This window comes from Geospiza fortis, unplaced genomic scaffold, assembly GCF_000277835.1.
Source record: "Geospiza fortis unplaced genomic scaffold, GeoFor_1.0 scaffold545, whole genome shotgun sequence".
In the NCBI taxonomy this organism is placed as follows: Eukaryota; Metazoa; Chordata; class Aves; order Passeriformes; family Thraupidae; genus Geospiza; species Geospiza fortis.
In genome coordinates this window covers 348,001-362,431 of record NW_005054628.1, presented here as the reverse complement: position 1 = coordinate 362,431, position 14,431 = coordinate 348,001, and the positions used below count along the sequence as shown (strand labels likewise).

The 14,431-nt window shown below is 46.6% G+C and overlaps 1 protein-coding gene across 1 annotated transcript in view; it reads right to left on the bottom strand.

Annotated features, from left to right (window-relative positions):
- ZCCHC7 (zinc finger CCHC-type containing 7) overlaps positions 1-14,431 on the bottom strand; it is a 93,482-nt gene that overhangs the window by 24,552 nt on the left and 54,499 nt on the right. The window contains exons 4-6 of the mRNA XM_031064789.1: positions 7,293-7,336; positions 5,831-5,956; positions 4,654-4,824 (exon numbers count right to left, since the gene is read on the bottom strand). Of these exons, the coding sequence (XP_030920649.1) occupies positions 4,654-4,824; positions 5,831-5,956; positions 7,293-7,336 (341 nt within the window). The remainder of the gene's footprint in view (positions 1-4,653; positions 4,825-5,830; positions 5,957-7,292; positions 7,337-14,431) is intronic.

Sequence of the window (14,431 nt, the reverse complement as noted above, 5' to 3'; positions counted from 1 at the left end):
GGAGAAAATGTAGCTGTGATGAGTGACAGGATTTTCAGGAAATATGTTCACAATCACAGACAGTGAAGGCCATGACCTAGATCGTTTAAGAGCTTGTCTTGTCAAATTATCAAAAGCTTCTTCGTCTCTGAATAAAGAGTGACATAAGTGAGTGTCAGAAAGCTGCAGGCTGACAAGCCAAGCATACAATAACAGCATGCACGTCACATACTTGCCGAACACCGCCACGGCTAGCGGCAAATCTTAATGAGAGCGCGGCTGGCCCAGGAGACTTGGGTCCCTGCTGGCATAGCTACTCATCTCGCAAAAATCCTTCAGCTCCGAGTCAGTTATGGTCTGACACGACGACTACAATTACTAAACACAACTTTTTAACAGAATCCTCTGGTGCTTTGTCAAAGAGGCAGGGGCTGGTTTGAGGGCCCCCCAGCAAGCCACCACAATAAAACAAAAGATTTCCCCAAACACACACTTTTCATCACCTCCGCATGGGAACTGCCGCGGAAAACACACAATGCTTCTCTTCAAAGGCACTCCTGCACAAGCAGATGTCGAGACCTCTCCCCACGCTGGCAGTGCAAACAGCTGCCGGTGCCGGGCGGGCAGGGCTGGGTGACTGCGGTGTCACCCTGGCCTTGGTGGCACGGCCGTGTGCTCACCCTCGGGTGCATGGGGACAGCCAGAGGGGTGGAGCGTGGGGAAGGACACTGGGGAGCTCAGGAGACACAGCAAACATCGTGCTCTGTGCCCAGGGAAAACGGGCCGCATGGATGCCAGCTGCTCCTGTGGAATGAGCCCAGCACCTCCAGCCCTGCCCAGCGCAGTGTGCCAGAAACAACAAAGGCTGAAGGAACCTGCCTGGAGAGAAGAGGCCAGCGGCAGTTTGCACGATCAGAATGTTCTCAGAATATACTGAGAAGATGCCAGTTGAAGCACCCAGCTGGTTCATGGGAAGGAGTGCTGACAACAATGGTATTTGGGCATTCGGATGGGGCCATCACACACAGCATGGCTACAGGGCACCAAGCACCTGGGCACTGCTGTCTGCCAGCTCCTGGAGAGCCATCCAGCTCACCGAGCACCTGCATGCTGGTTTCCCCAGGTATACATGGAGACACTGCCCCTCTGCCTGCTTCCTGCAGATTCACGGAGCCCTTCTCCCAGCCCAGCTGCTGGCAGGTGAGGCTGCACACCAACCACAAGGCTCATGACATCCACTGAACTGCCACTGGATCAGTCAAAAACCCTCCCAAGGAAACCATGCGAGGCTGGGCTGCTTCCAGAACACCTCCAGCAAAGAGGACTCTGTATGTTCTCAGCACTATCTCAGGAGAAGAGACTGATCTAGCAGGGCATAAATGTATGACCTTAAAATGGTTTAAATAACTGTGAATGTTTCCTAAGCAAACAAGGTGAAGTACCTTGAACTGCCTCACATTCACTTCTGGACCAAAGTGGGAAGTCAGTCTGCAAGACTGTGCACAAGAGCCTGTTCTGCACCCTCTGTGTTACAGTAAAGCGGAGTAAACTTGCTGAGAAGGACAAATTACAACTTCCTTTGAGCATCCAAAGCATTTCATTACACGTTTGGTAACAAGAAGATGGAGATTTCCCTTTTTTACAAGAAGTCACATGGGAAAGACAAGGGGTGATAGCTCCAAGTTACTCCTGGGGAGATCTCAGGTGGACACAGGAGAAATCTTTTCACGATGAGAACAATCGTCTCTTGAGGGAAGTGATGGATTCCCCAGAAGTGGACACTCTTAGGATTTGGCTGGACTGTCTTGTGTAGACCATGCTTTTGCCAAGAAATGTTGGCAGTGATGATCAGGTGATCCATGAAGTCCCTTCCAATCTGGTGTTGTAGGATTGCGTGATTTCTCTCCCACGAACTGCTCCCATTTCCTCTGGAGGCAGGGCAGATCTGCATCTCTCAGAAAGGAGCCTCCAGGTCTGCTGCTGACCACACAGAGTCACCTTGGACTGTCTCTTCTCAACCTGGCTTCTATTGCCAGGTGTACTGGAAGAAATGATAACCCCTGACCACTGTCTCCCATCACAGATGATTCTGAAGCTCTTTACAGATCCTTCCCTCTGGCACCTCCCTTGCAGGCTGAGGAGCTGTGGCCATGCTGAGGGATACAGAAGACAGGGACCAAAGCTTTGCCCAGGTGCTCCTGCTTTCCTGACGATTCCTAACGTTTCACCAGCTTGGTTTTCTTTTTTACAGCTTGTGAAGACTAAACTGATTTTTTTGTGGAATCATATCTCATAACTAGGATTGGAGTGCTGAACAGTAATATGCAGAACCTGTTATTCCATATGGCAAGATGGGATTGTTTTACTTTACATTTATCGCCACTCAATGTCAATTGCCAGTTTATTGTGTTCTCTCTCTGACCCTTAGAGTTCTTGGGCAGCTCCGCACAGCTGGCTCAAGCACTGACTCTGTAAGTCATTCAGTCTTCTCAGCCACTCTTGTGGCCCCACTGTCGACCCTTTCCATGTCACACTAGCATATCCCACCTTTATCCTCTTACTCCATGCCTGTTTAGTTTGCTTGAAAGCTTTTGGCCAGGAACTTTGTAAAACGCCTTTTGGAGTTTGCAGACTGTGTCAACTGGATCATGTTTACACACATGCTTGTCAACCTGCGCCTTTGAAGAACTCCAGAGATCCATGAGAAGTGGGAATTCCTTTACAAAACAGCCTTGAATCACCCCATGTGTATTATGTTTATGCACCCATCCCAACATGCCACCACCATGGTTCCTGCCCCCTGGCTCGGTGCACATGTGCAGCTGGCAGTCTGGGACCCCCAGCTCTCCCTGGGACATCCCCTACCCGCTGTCCCTGCACTAAAAACTCAGTTACACTCAGGCACCAAGCACGAGGTGCCTGCTGCCATGGCTGGGCTGTTTCACCCTCGTGCTCCCCTGCAGCTTTTGGCCAGATACCCAGACACTGGCTGTTACCCAGTTTTGGTAACGGGCTAGTGCTTACAGATTTGTAGGAACACTCACGTTCTCTTCCATTTGACTTCTCTGGTGCTCCCCTCCACAAAGTAAGGTTTCAGTATGGGAACATTCCTGGTTTTCTTCCACTATGAACATCCCAGATACAAAAAACACCTTGAGGCCATGAGGAGCAACCTTGTCCTGTCCAAGTGTGCCTTTTGTGTCTTGACCACCTGTTGGCTTCACAGGTTTTCTGCTCTGATCTCAGGCAAGATTTACTGTTGGTTTTGATTGCTCTGCCTCTGCTCTGCCATGCCATCTCTCTCTCTGAGGACTGGGCAGGTAAGCTCCTGCTCTGATGCCCCAGTATTCACCCAGGTGAATGACACAGGCAGCTTCACACCTCCCATGCAGGAGTGCACAAGAACTGCCCAAAGTTTCAAAGAAAAACCTTTGTGATTAAAGGTGGACCCAAATGAGCAGAAAAAATACAGGCTGTGATGTTCCTGATAACCTGCCTAATCCTACCTACTGCTCAGGTAGGATTTCAATACTTGTATGATAAGCACTCACAGTTCTTTAAAGAAAAGAACCTCAGTTTATGAAACCGATGTCATAAAATGTAAAAAAGAGAAAATAAGGCAAAGAAAAGACGCTTCATTACGGTTTGCAATTTTGTCTCACTGCCTATCAGAGTGAGGGTGCAGAAATGTACAATTCATATTCTTTATTGTGGGCACATTAGCTATAAGCAAAAGTACATCTGGCACACATTCAAATATCCTACAAAATAGTAACTCCCAAATACACCAGCTGACCTTTGCACATCTCATGTACCACTGTGACATGCTCTTTGACCAAACAGAAAAAATAAAGGCAGGAAGGAGACATTTAGAAAGAGATTCAAATATTTCTGAGTTTCAAAAAAATGGATTTTTTCATAAAATTATGATTAAAATTATTATTTAAAAAAATTATGGAATCTCACAGGTGTATTTGAAAACCAAACATACAGGCCATATTTATAGTTAGAAACTGAAAGGCGAATGTATGCCAAAATTATCACAATTTGCCTTTTATTCTTATTTCTGTTTAATTCAAGAGAAAAAAATATCATGAAAGCTTGACTGCTACATATAGGACTGAATTTTGGGGACATATGAGACCATAATAATGTAATACAAGATGAAAGAGACAACTATGTTTGTTCCCCCTTTCATTTTCTTCTGTCTTATTTTAGTAGATCTTGTCAAACCCAAAGCCTTCAAACTACTTCTCTCTAATAGTATTTTCACTGATTAATATCTGATCACAGTGAAAGCACTATGGATCTGGAATTCCTGATGCATCAGAGTTACTCTTTACTCCTTCCCGGTACACTTGCAGCACTGCGTCTCCTGATTTCAACCTCCCTACCCCTTTCCTTCCCCAGGAAAAAGGACCTTTGTGTCCTCCACTGCTGAACTGAACCAAACTAAAGACCAGGTGTTGACAATGCTTTGGTTTGTTTTCTTTCAACCATTCTCCATGAAAACTCTGACAGTGTAAAGCAGTGACTAAACACTTTCATATGCATATACAAACAGGCGCCATGTAAAATCACAGTATCAGGAAGAGATTGTAGCCATTGTAAATGCAGTTTTTGACTGACACACACCAAAGCAGGCCTGGTGTCTGTGCCAAGGGCCATACTCACATCAGCATAGTGGCCCTTCATGTCACAGCGGTTGCAGTGCTTGTTCCAGTAGGCTCTCTCCAGGCATTCCCTGAAATAGTGCCCGGGCAAGCAGCAGTTCAGGCAGAAACGTGCTGGGCAGCTGTGCTGCAGATGGTCTCTCCCTGCACACAGACAGCACGGGGGAACTTTCTGTGGAGAAACAAAAGTAGAATCATGCAAAGTGACAGTGTTCCAGTAGATCCTTCCAGCCCTGTGGCCCCCGCAGGGGCTGTGCTCAGGGGAGCTGGGGGGGCACTCGCTGCCATCCAGACTCTGCAGCACAGCCTCACACAATTCAGCACATGGAGGGACAAAAGTAACACACAGCCAGTTATTCTGAGGCCAAACCTGCACCTCTGTGAAGCCAATTTTCCCAGTGAGTGAGGGTGTTTCCCCCTGCGGGTCGTGAGGGATGTGCTCATTCTGAGTGTCCTTGTGGGTAACAGCCGCAAGGACCGAGGGTTTCACAGATTCTGTTGTGAGGGTTGCTAAATCCAGGCTGTCGTGCAATGGCTCCCACTTCTTTATAGTGTACTGACTGACTTTTCAACCCCTAACCACAGGACAAACTTTTGGAATATGCGGCACCCATCTGAGCTTCTTAAAGTTAGTTCCAGTTTTCTCTTGTCCACGGTTTTTAACACTGTTCATACCATGGCTCATTATATTTTCTGCTTTCACTTATTTACTAAGGCTGTATTTCTGATTCAATAGATTCTCCTTGTTGAAAGTACAATTACAAAATATTTTACACTTGCCAACTGTTTAACCATATGAAAAAAAAAGGGTGTTTCTGTATGGCATTTGATTTTTTTTTTCCCAGTTTACAGCCATATGGTTTAGTGGAAGTTGTTTCTGCCCATGGCAGGGGGTGGAACAAGTTAATCTTTAAAGTCCCTTCCAACACAAGCCACTCAATATGATTCTATATGATATAATTCTACACATTTTTCTTTTATAAAAACAATCAAAGCAATGACATTGCCAAACAGAGGGATACTTTCACACAGAAAACTGACTTTGTCCAATCTACCCTGCAACTCAGAGGACAGCTTCAAAGAAAGGATAAACCACTGAAACAACGCTTCTAACAGCAAGCACAAAGGTATATTAGGAAAACAGCTGAATGTTCAAGTGATTTAAGCATTGCATTTACCTTTGGAGTGGGACAGTTCTTGGACAAATGTCCTGGTCTGTGGCAGTTCCTACAAGTAACGTTTTTGTCCGCTCTGTAGTACCGCATGCTGCTGTGCCTCACGCCCGCATAGTTGGAGATCTGTGCCTGGTGAAACACAGAGAGAAATGCATTTACCACTTGAGATTCTGTGCTTAGGGAACTGGGAATTATAAAGGTCACTGCTGGCAGTGATCCAGCAGAAATCTAATGTTTCCCATGTACAATTTACACATCCAGATTTAGAATGGGTAATTCTGCTACAGAGAAACCTGCTTTGTCTGGAAGGAAAGTTCTCATTCGAACTTCTGCTTCGGGACATTCTTTTTTGCTATTTAAAACTGCACTTGTGAAGCTTTCCCTCAATTAGCCAAGATTTACTTACTGTGCTATGTCACAACAAGCTGGAATTTTCTCCAGAACACAAATAAAATTAACATCAATTGCAAATGCAAGTTACATATTCCCTTTCACTTATTAAGGCAAACTGCTTGGACAAAGTACAATGCTAGACAAGTCTGGATGAAATCTGCAATTTGCAATTGTAAAGAAAGACTTTAAAAGGAAAAAAAAGAAAAAGAGAAGCTGGAAACAACTCTCTCTCCCAGTGACCTCACACATACTTTCTGTATAGGCAGCCAGAATTGAAAATCCTAACTTCAACTGTCATTGCCTAGTAAACATCACAAGTTTAAAAAAAATACATGAAATTGTGGATGAGTGAACAGGAGAGGTATAAAAATACCATTTCTTCTCAGGGAAAGAATTTGTGAATGTCACTCGATTGTACCAGCTGTACTGGACACTGGCAGGAGAAAGGGAAGGAGCTGGAGAGAGCAGCTGAAGCTCACTCCTGCTGGATGCTGCAGCAGCTCGCCTGGGATCTCTGGGCCGCAGTGTCCCCACGCTGCCCCTGACGAGCCCACGCAGGCTCCACACTCTGCTGGCTCCCAGGGCTGCCTGGAAGGGGCCAGGCTGCCCTCAAACAGCTCTGGGGCTCCAGAGACACCAGGAAGGAAGAGCTGATGTCACCCTGCAAGGTCTGTGGAAGCACTGCCACCCCTGGCACCCCTGTCCCTTCCTGCCTCTGCCAGCCCCAACTCAAGAACTCCTTCCCCCTGTGAGAGGACACTGCTAATTGCCCACAAAAACACCACAGAGGGGTTTTTCAATCCCATTTACTTAATTCTGCTTGTTAATAAGCAACAAAATAAAGAATTATAGGAAAATTTGGTTGTATTTACCTCTAAGTCTTTATGAGAGATCAACCACTTCACATCAATTTCTCCTGAAAAACAAAATTAAAATTAATTATACCCTGTGAGAGGACACTGCTAATTGCCCACAAAAACACCACAGAGGGGTTTTTCAATCCCATTTACTTAATTCTGCTTGTTAATAAGCAACAAAATAAAGAATTATAGGAAAATTTGGTTGTATTTACCTCTAAGTCTTTATGAGAGATCGACCAGTTCACATCAATTTCTCCTGAAAAACAAAATTAAAATTAATTATATTTATTTTATATAAATATATTTCTATAATACAGTCAACATGATGATTACTGCAGTTATTGAACTTGCTAACAGGTTTTGATGCAGTAAAGCAGAGAAATTATTTCCGTCTTTGGTAAAGGAAAGCTGCTGACCCACTGGGCACCAAATTTGCCTCACCTGAGCATCAGCACAGGTGCAGCTACTGAGAGAAGTTTTTCTGACACCACCCTCTTGTCCTGACCCCTGGGGTTTAAATTCAGGTGGGGATTTAATTCTTCCAGAGGCATGGGCTCCCAAGATCCTGACTGCAGCCCTTGGAGCTGCCCCTGCCTGCATTCCTGGGGGTGCCCAGCTCCAGCCCCGAGGCTGCAAGTGTGGGAGCACACGGAACAAGAAGTTTCTGCAGAGCTCACACCTTTCCTCCGTGCCAATTCACCAGCCCTGCATCCTGACTGCTGCATGCCAGCATGCCTGAGCACAACCTCAGACACCCAGACTGTAAGCTGAGCAAATCTGTTTCCAAACAGCATTTGGTAACGTGCAATAAATCAGGAGGACACACTGAAGTATCGACTGTCACGCCATCACCTTCTCACATGCAGCCTTTGGGCTGGCAGGAGGGAAAAGAAACAAACCAGGAAGGAACTGGAAGGGCGGCAAGCTAAAGGAGCAGGGATGCAGGCAGAGCTGTCGAAATCCTGCATGTGCACACGGCTCTGCGCTCGGGCTGCACACACACACAGCTGGGCTCCCTCACCGCTGCCGGAGGATCCACCCCAGCACATGGCTCTGGGCTTCACAGCCAGCACTGCAACCTGTGTGCACAGTAATCCTGCACGTCTGCACACCTTTCAATGCAAACTGTCCCATCGTGATCCTGCATCTCAATCTGAGGCATCCGCGTTACTAACAAAAATCACAACATCATCACCATTTACAGACGGCAAAAATGTCTCCAGTTTTGATTGTACTATTCATTTCCATTAGAAGGTGGATGACTACAAACTAAAACTGTACCATCTATAATTTTATGTCTTCCCCTTCATCTACTGAAGAAGTCAGTAATTTTGGCTGAGGCGTGTGATGTAGTGTCGGGACACGAGGTGTGTCACTCAGGTGCTTTGGAGCACAGCCCCTGGTTACTGCTGCTCTTCATCCAGCAGTCAGGGCTCACAGCACATGCTCTCACCTCAGCAACGCCCTCAGGTATTTCTGTTCTCAACACTTGCTCATGCTGCCACCGAGACATTGACAGCGCACGAACTGGGCAGTTAATGACGTGCTGTGAATGAGGAGTGACCCTGAGTGGTGGCACACGCGGTGAGTGCCATGCCAGGAGCGCAGCAGCCCCGGCAGGGCCAGCCCAGTGCCGCTGCATCGCGGGTGGGACAGGGACACAGCCTGCCCCAGGCAGCAGCGAGCCTGGGCACACTCCTGGGAAAACCAAACCCTCTGAGGCTGAGCAGTAAAAGCAAAGAAACGCTGTCATATTTCAGTGCATTATTTATGGCTTAAATGCCTGTTAAGGAAATTAATTCATAAAGAAAAAGGTATTTGTAATTCAAAGCTCTGCCTTGGCAGTCAGCACTGCAAGTGCCGTGTTGCACAGAAATGCACATGCAGAATGGTCACAGATCAAAATTACCAGCGAATTAACTCCTGTTAATCACTAAGCATGTCCTTCCTGAGGGCAAACCAACCAAGTTTCTCTTCTTCACTGTCAAAATCCCCAGCTTCACGGGGGAAAACCATGATACAATGATTCAAATACTCCTAATACAAGAAGCTAAAACTGCTCCACTCAGAAAATAAATATAAGAGCTTTAATGCTGAATGAAATATTACAACCAAATCTCCCTTTACTAAATCTGTTTGGTGATATAAAAGTTAATTCTAATTCGCAATAGATTGCACAGGCTTTGTTTTCACACACAGTAAGTTCTTCAGACTGAAACACCTAGGGAGAGTTTTGCTTCTGCAACCAAGTAGAAATCCTGCTGTAGAGACACATAGAAAAATCTGCAATATTTCTCGCTGACCACAGTGTTTTGTCTGGCTCTAGATCACAAAATAAATCACAAAAGTCTTCTCAAATTGACAGATCCTTCCCCTTCCTTCTGGTTTTGTTTGCTTATTAGGGTGAATTAATGTGTCCTGCAGGCAATCCCAGTGGTGGGTGGTTCCTGGCCACTCCTGCATTGTCCTCGCTGCTCCCTTGGCTCGCCCAGCAGCACCTCGGGGTGCTGGGGTCCCCTGATGCCACCTCTCTGCAGCCTGCAGGACTTGTCACCTCTTTTGTCACCCAGGTGGGAGCAGCCTCCCCGTGGCTTTGCCCGGGGCAGGCGGGCAGCTGGCACCCCAAATCCACCCAGAGTGGCTCAGGGACCACAGCTGGGTCTCCACCCCTCGGGCTGCCCCAGGATCATCTTCCCCACCCCGCGACCACAACCTGGGGCAGAGAGGGCAGCTCTGGGCAGGCACAGGGTTTGCTGGGAGCTCCATCCCTCGCCAAGCCTGGCACGACACCTGCACCTGGTGTCCTCCAAGGCCGCTGCCTGCGCCACGTCACAGCACTTCATGGTCTTTTCAAGGTGGGCATGCACACAGAAAGTGGATTTCTGCCTCAAGGAAGGGCTCTGATTGCTTTGTTTCTGCATTTGCTTTAGTTTTATTTATATTCTTCAGAATACAGGAGTTCAAAGTCTTATTCAGACAATCTCTGTCAGGATCTTCCCCTTTTTCTGAGGAGAAGTTGCACATATGAAATTTACTTAAAGCTTTCTGTGAGTTAAATAAAACAAGAACATCTTTGATATATTTGTGCTTTTAATCTTCCTTATTTTCATTTGTTAAATGCTATCTCCTTTATAAAATTATATTAATTTCTACCCTAGGTTTAATATTAAGATGAATTCCTGTATTATGATTATATATATTTCTATTCTAAAAAATTACAGCAGACTTTCCTGTATTAACTTCTTGTATTTATACTTTGAGAAAATGGTGTTGTCAAACTGCAGATCAGGGAGGACGAGGATGTAAAATACACACCATTTATATGAAAATGGAAGCCCTGCACAAGGTTCTCCCTTTATCAAGTACCACATTTTGGCTGTCCTCTGGCCCTGCACAATGGGATGAATGGCGAGCAACAGCTTTGCTTTTATTTAAAGAAAAATTTTGAAAGATCATTGAGATTCACATGTATCCTTCCACCAGCATGAAAATGTAAATTTCTGAGCAGCGCTCGGGGTGAAGCCAGATTTAGGACCACTGTTCAATGAGCATTCAAACCTCCCCTCTTTCATCCCAGACAGGGAGAGGAGGGGAGGAGGGAGAAGGAGGACCAGCAGTCAAAACCTGAAATTGCCCGGGGGAACAATCTGCTTCCGTGGAACAAAACCCTGACTCAGAAGAAACAATGAAGGGTTCACAAAATTTCCTTATCTGCCGTGCTGCTCCAGCAGGGACCCAGCAGCTGATGGGGCTGCCCCGGCCAGGCGGGGCAGGCGCTGCTGGGCACGGCTGTGACCCCCCAAAATCACCCTCCTGTTCCACTCAGCGGGGCTGGGACAAAACCCGGCCTCACACAAGCTCTGCCTGCCCTGCGAGGGCTTGTGTCATCACCCTCCTCAGCAACAGAGGAGCTGCAGAGCTGGACATCCCACTCTGAAAATAAAGCACCCCTTTTCACAAAAGAAGGAGGCAAGTGGTCATGGCCCCCCTTCCTGCTAATTGGAAAATGCACGACGAGATGTATTTTATTTATTTTATGTTATGATCAGCCCTGTAACACGGGACACTTCAAGCTGTGGCACAATGATACATGGGCCTGAAGGGCAAATACATTTCAAAGCTGGGCTTTAAAAATTGGATTTTGACTGCTAATTAATGTAGCATATTACAGAATAGAGAACTCTAATTATATTCCACTGTAAGATCTTCATGGCAAGGACTGTTTCAGAATATCTCTGAACAATATTTACCCTACCAGGACACCGCTTGTGCTGCTAGTGGAAGAGCATTTTAAAATTATGAGCCTTAAAACCCCTAAAAATCACTGGATCTGTAAGAATTTCCCAATGTGACATATTACATACATCTGAAAATTCCTGATTATGTGTGACCCAAGATGATTCTTGGGGTAATGGAGCTTGCTATAATGAGCTTCACATTTTCTGTGCCCAAGCAGCCCTGCTCCCCAAAGGCACGGGAAGGACAGGGTGCCAGGGCACAGCCAGGCACTGTCCTGGAACAGACCCGAGGGGGGCTCGCCAGCCCGGGTCCTGTAAGGCACAGGAATGTGGCAGTGTGTGGGCACGGCACTCGGCACACCTGCACCTGGGCACAGGTGCTCCAGGAGCAGATAAACATGTCTGTGTGTCTGTCTGTGCGTGTGTGCAGGGCACTGTCTGTGTGTCTGTGCGTCTGCAGGGTGCTCTGTGTGTGTGTGTGTGTGCAGGGGGCTGTCCGTGTGTCTGTGTGTGTCTGTGTGTCTGCAGCGCGCTGTCCGTGTGTCTGGCCATGTCCGTGTGTCTGTCTCTGTCTGTGTGCGCACGCAGGGCGCTGTCCGTGTGTCTGGCCATGTCCGTGTGTCTGTCTCTGTCTGTGTGCGCACGCAGGGCGCTGTCCGTGTGTCTGGCCATGTCCGTGTGTCTCACAGGTGTGCAGCCCGCCCCCGTGCCCAGCTCCCTGCACACCTGCCCCAGGGGCAGGAGGCTGTTCCTGCTCACGCTGGCCGTGGCTCCCAGGGCAGCAGCTCCAGGTCTGTCCCCGCAGGGTCCCCTCCCCAGGGGTGGCCAGGGGCTGCAGCCCCCCCTGCACACCCCAGCTGCTCACACAGCCCCGTGGAGGGGAGCAGCACCAACCCTGGTGCGCTTTTCTCAGACATTTCTCGGGATTTCTCAACTTTTCCTTGGTAACAAAGAGACGGTTTACCTAAAAACAAAACACCTGCTGCTCAATGGAATACCTGTCAATATCTCTTTAAGACAGCATTCAAAGAGATCCATATCTCCCTCAGGGAAATCAGTCGATGGAATTGTTGACAGAAGTTCAATTTGAGACATTTTCTCCTGGCAAAAAGAGGCTCTCTCGCCTCTCCCCTTCATACCTAAAGTCATGTATGTGCCAGTAATGTGCAGATGTTTTGGCAGTAGGGAAATCCCTGCAATGCTTTATTTTTAGCAACCTCTATCTGCCATTTTTGAAAAGCATCACAAAATCCAACTAACAATACTGGACCCATTTTGAAATTAATTAAAATGTAAGCAGTTGACTGAAGCAAAGGCAGAGTTGGCCAAAAGCAAACCAGAATTCAAACAGGAAAAGAGACTCACACACTTCTGAGCAGCCCTGCAAAAGTGGGAAACCCCCCCTATGAGCTGTAAAAGTTACTTTAGACAAACTTGAGCAGCCCATGGGGGAAGAGTTAACCATCCCTGCCAGAGAGGAAAGGCCTGGCAGCTGGGCAGGGCTGGAGCTGCATCCCCCAGCAGCGTGTCTGCTGAGCTGGGGGAATGGAGTGGCTGACATGGACACCGCCGAGCACAGCACACATGGGGTCAGAGCACTGAGCAGGCAGGGATGGTGCTCAAGCACACTGTAATAACTGCAGAAATCGCTGCAGTGCTGGTGCATCCTGCCTCTGTAATGGAGTCAGGTCCTGACACCATATTTTGTCCCTGTTCCCCATTTCTGTGCCAAACAGCCTCTCCACTGACCCTCCTGCGCCCCCTCCACACGTGTGCCCTTCTGGGTCTCCCTCAGATCCATTTATTCAGCAGCTCTGTGTGGGTAAAGGCCCCATGAACCAAGTGGGAATAAAAATGTGCAGCCAACAAAGCAAAAGACAAGATTCTGTAAATCATATTTTGGTGGAATATTTGTACCACCAAACTGCTGAAATGCAGGGACACATGCTAAACATGAACACGTAGGGTGCCCTTTCCATTATGTAAGTGTGCATAATTTCCTGTCTGTTTTCTGTCTGTGCTGTAACACTGCTTCCTTCAGCACTGGCCACTGCTGGCCATGTTAATTCACAAAACTCAGCGGCTCATGATTTTCAAAGCTTAGCGCAACATTTGCAGAACAAAGTAGGTTTTTCTCTCTTTTTGGTGGGTACAAGTATGGGGACCACAGGAACAGTTAAATTCATGGCATGGTTGGTCTACCACACAGTCGGGGGAATTCTTTAAATAGAGCCTGTCACTCTCTTTGCCCATCAATGGGATTTCCTTCTCAAACTGCTGATTCGTTCAGGTACACAACAGAGGAAATTTCAGTTAACCTTTGTTTCACCCCGGGGAAAAATCTGTCTGAAAAGTATAAAGTGAATAGATTAAAAAAAAAAAAAAAAGAAAAAAAGAAAGAAAAGCTGCAGGGTTATTCTTCCTAGTGTTCACAGCAGTCAAAGTTAAACAGAGAAAAGGAGGCAAACATGAACATTTTATTCCCACCAGAGAATAAGGTATAATATATGATTTAGAAATCCCATTGTCTATACTGTGATTTCTAATTTAGAGAAGGAAAGGCTGAATACAAATCTATTGTTCTCATCGGGTGCATCAAGATTTCACTTTTGGACTATTTTCTATATGACTGAAAAGTGAATAATACTTTACTTTGAAGAGAAAACCTTTTTAGCTATTTGATTGAGTTGTCTGAAATACCTTTTAGATTCCTCCAATCCTTGGTGAAGAGAAAAATAATAAATACTAACTCAGAATTACCTGTGAGAAAATGAACACAGGGATAAACCCAAAAGTACAGTAATAAAAAAAGGGAAATTTCAGAGTATGTTAGTGCCCAAAAAGGTCTTAGACTGGTCTAAGTTATCGCAGTCCCGTACGAGTAGAATAATGAATACCATATGCTCACATATATATTGCCTAAACTATCCTAAATTCCCTATGAACCCTTAAACCATTTGTTTCACCATTTGGAGATGCAATTATAATTTCAAAACAGGAGTAATGATTTCTGTTTTCTAGTGTCGTTCATCTGACAAGGTGTCTGCAGGATTTGCTGTGGTCACAGCCTGAGTTACAGCAGACCTGTACCCAGCGAGCCCCTGTGGGACGGA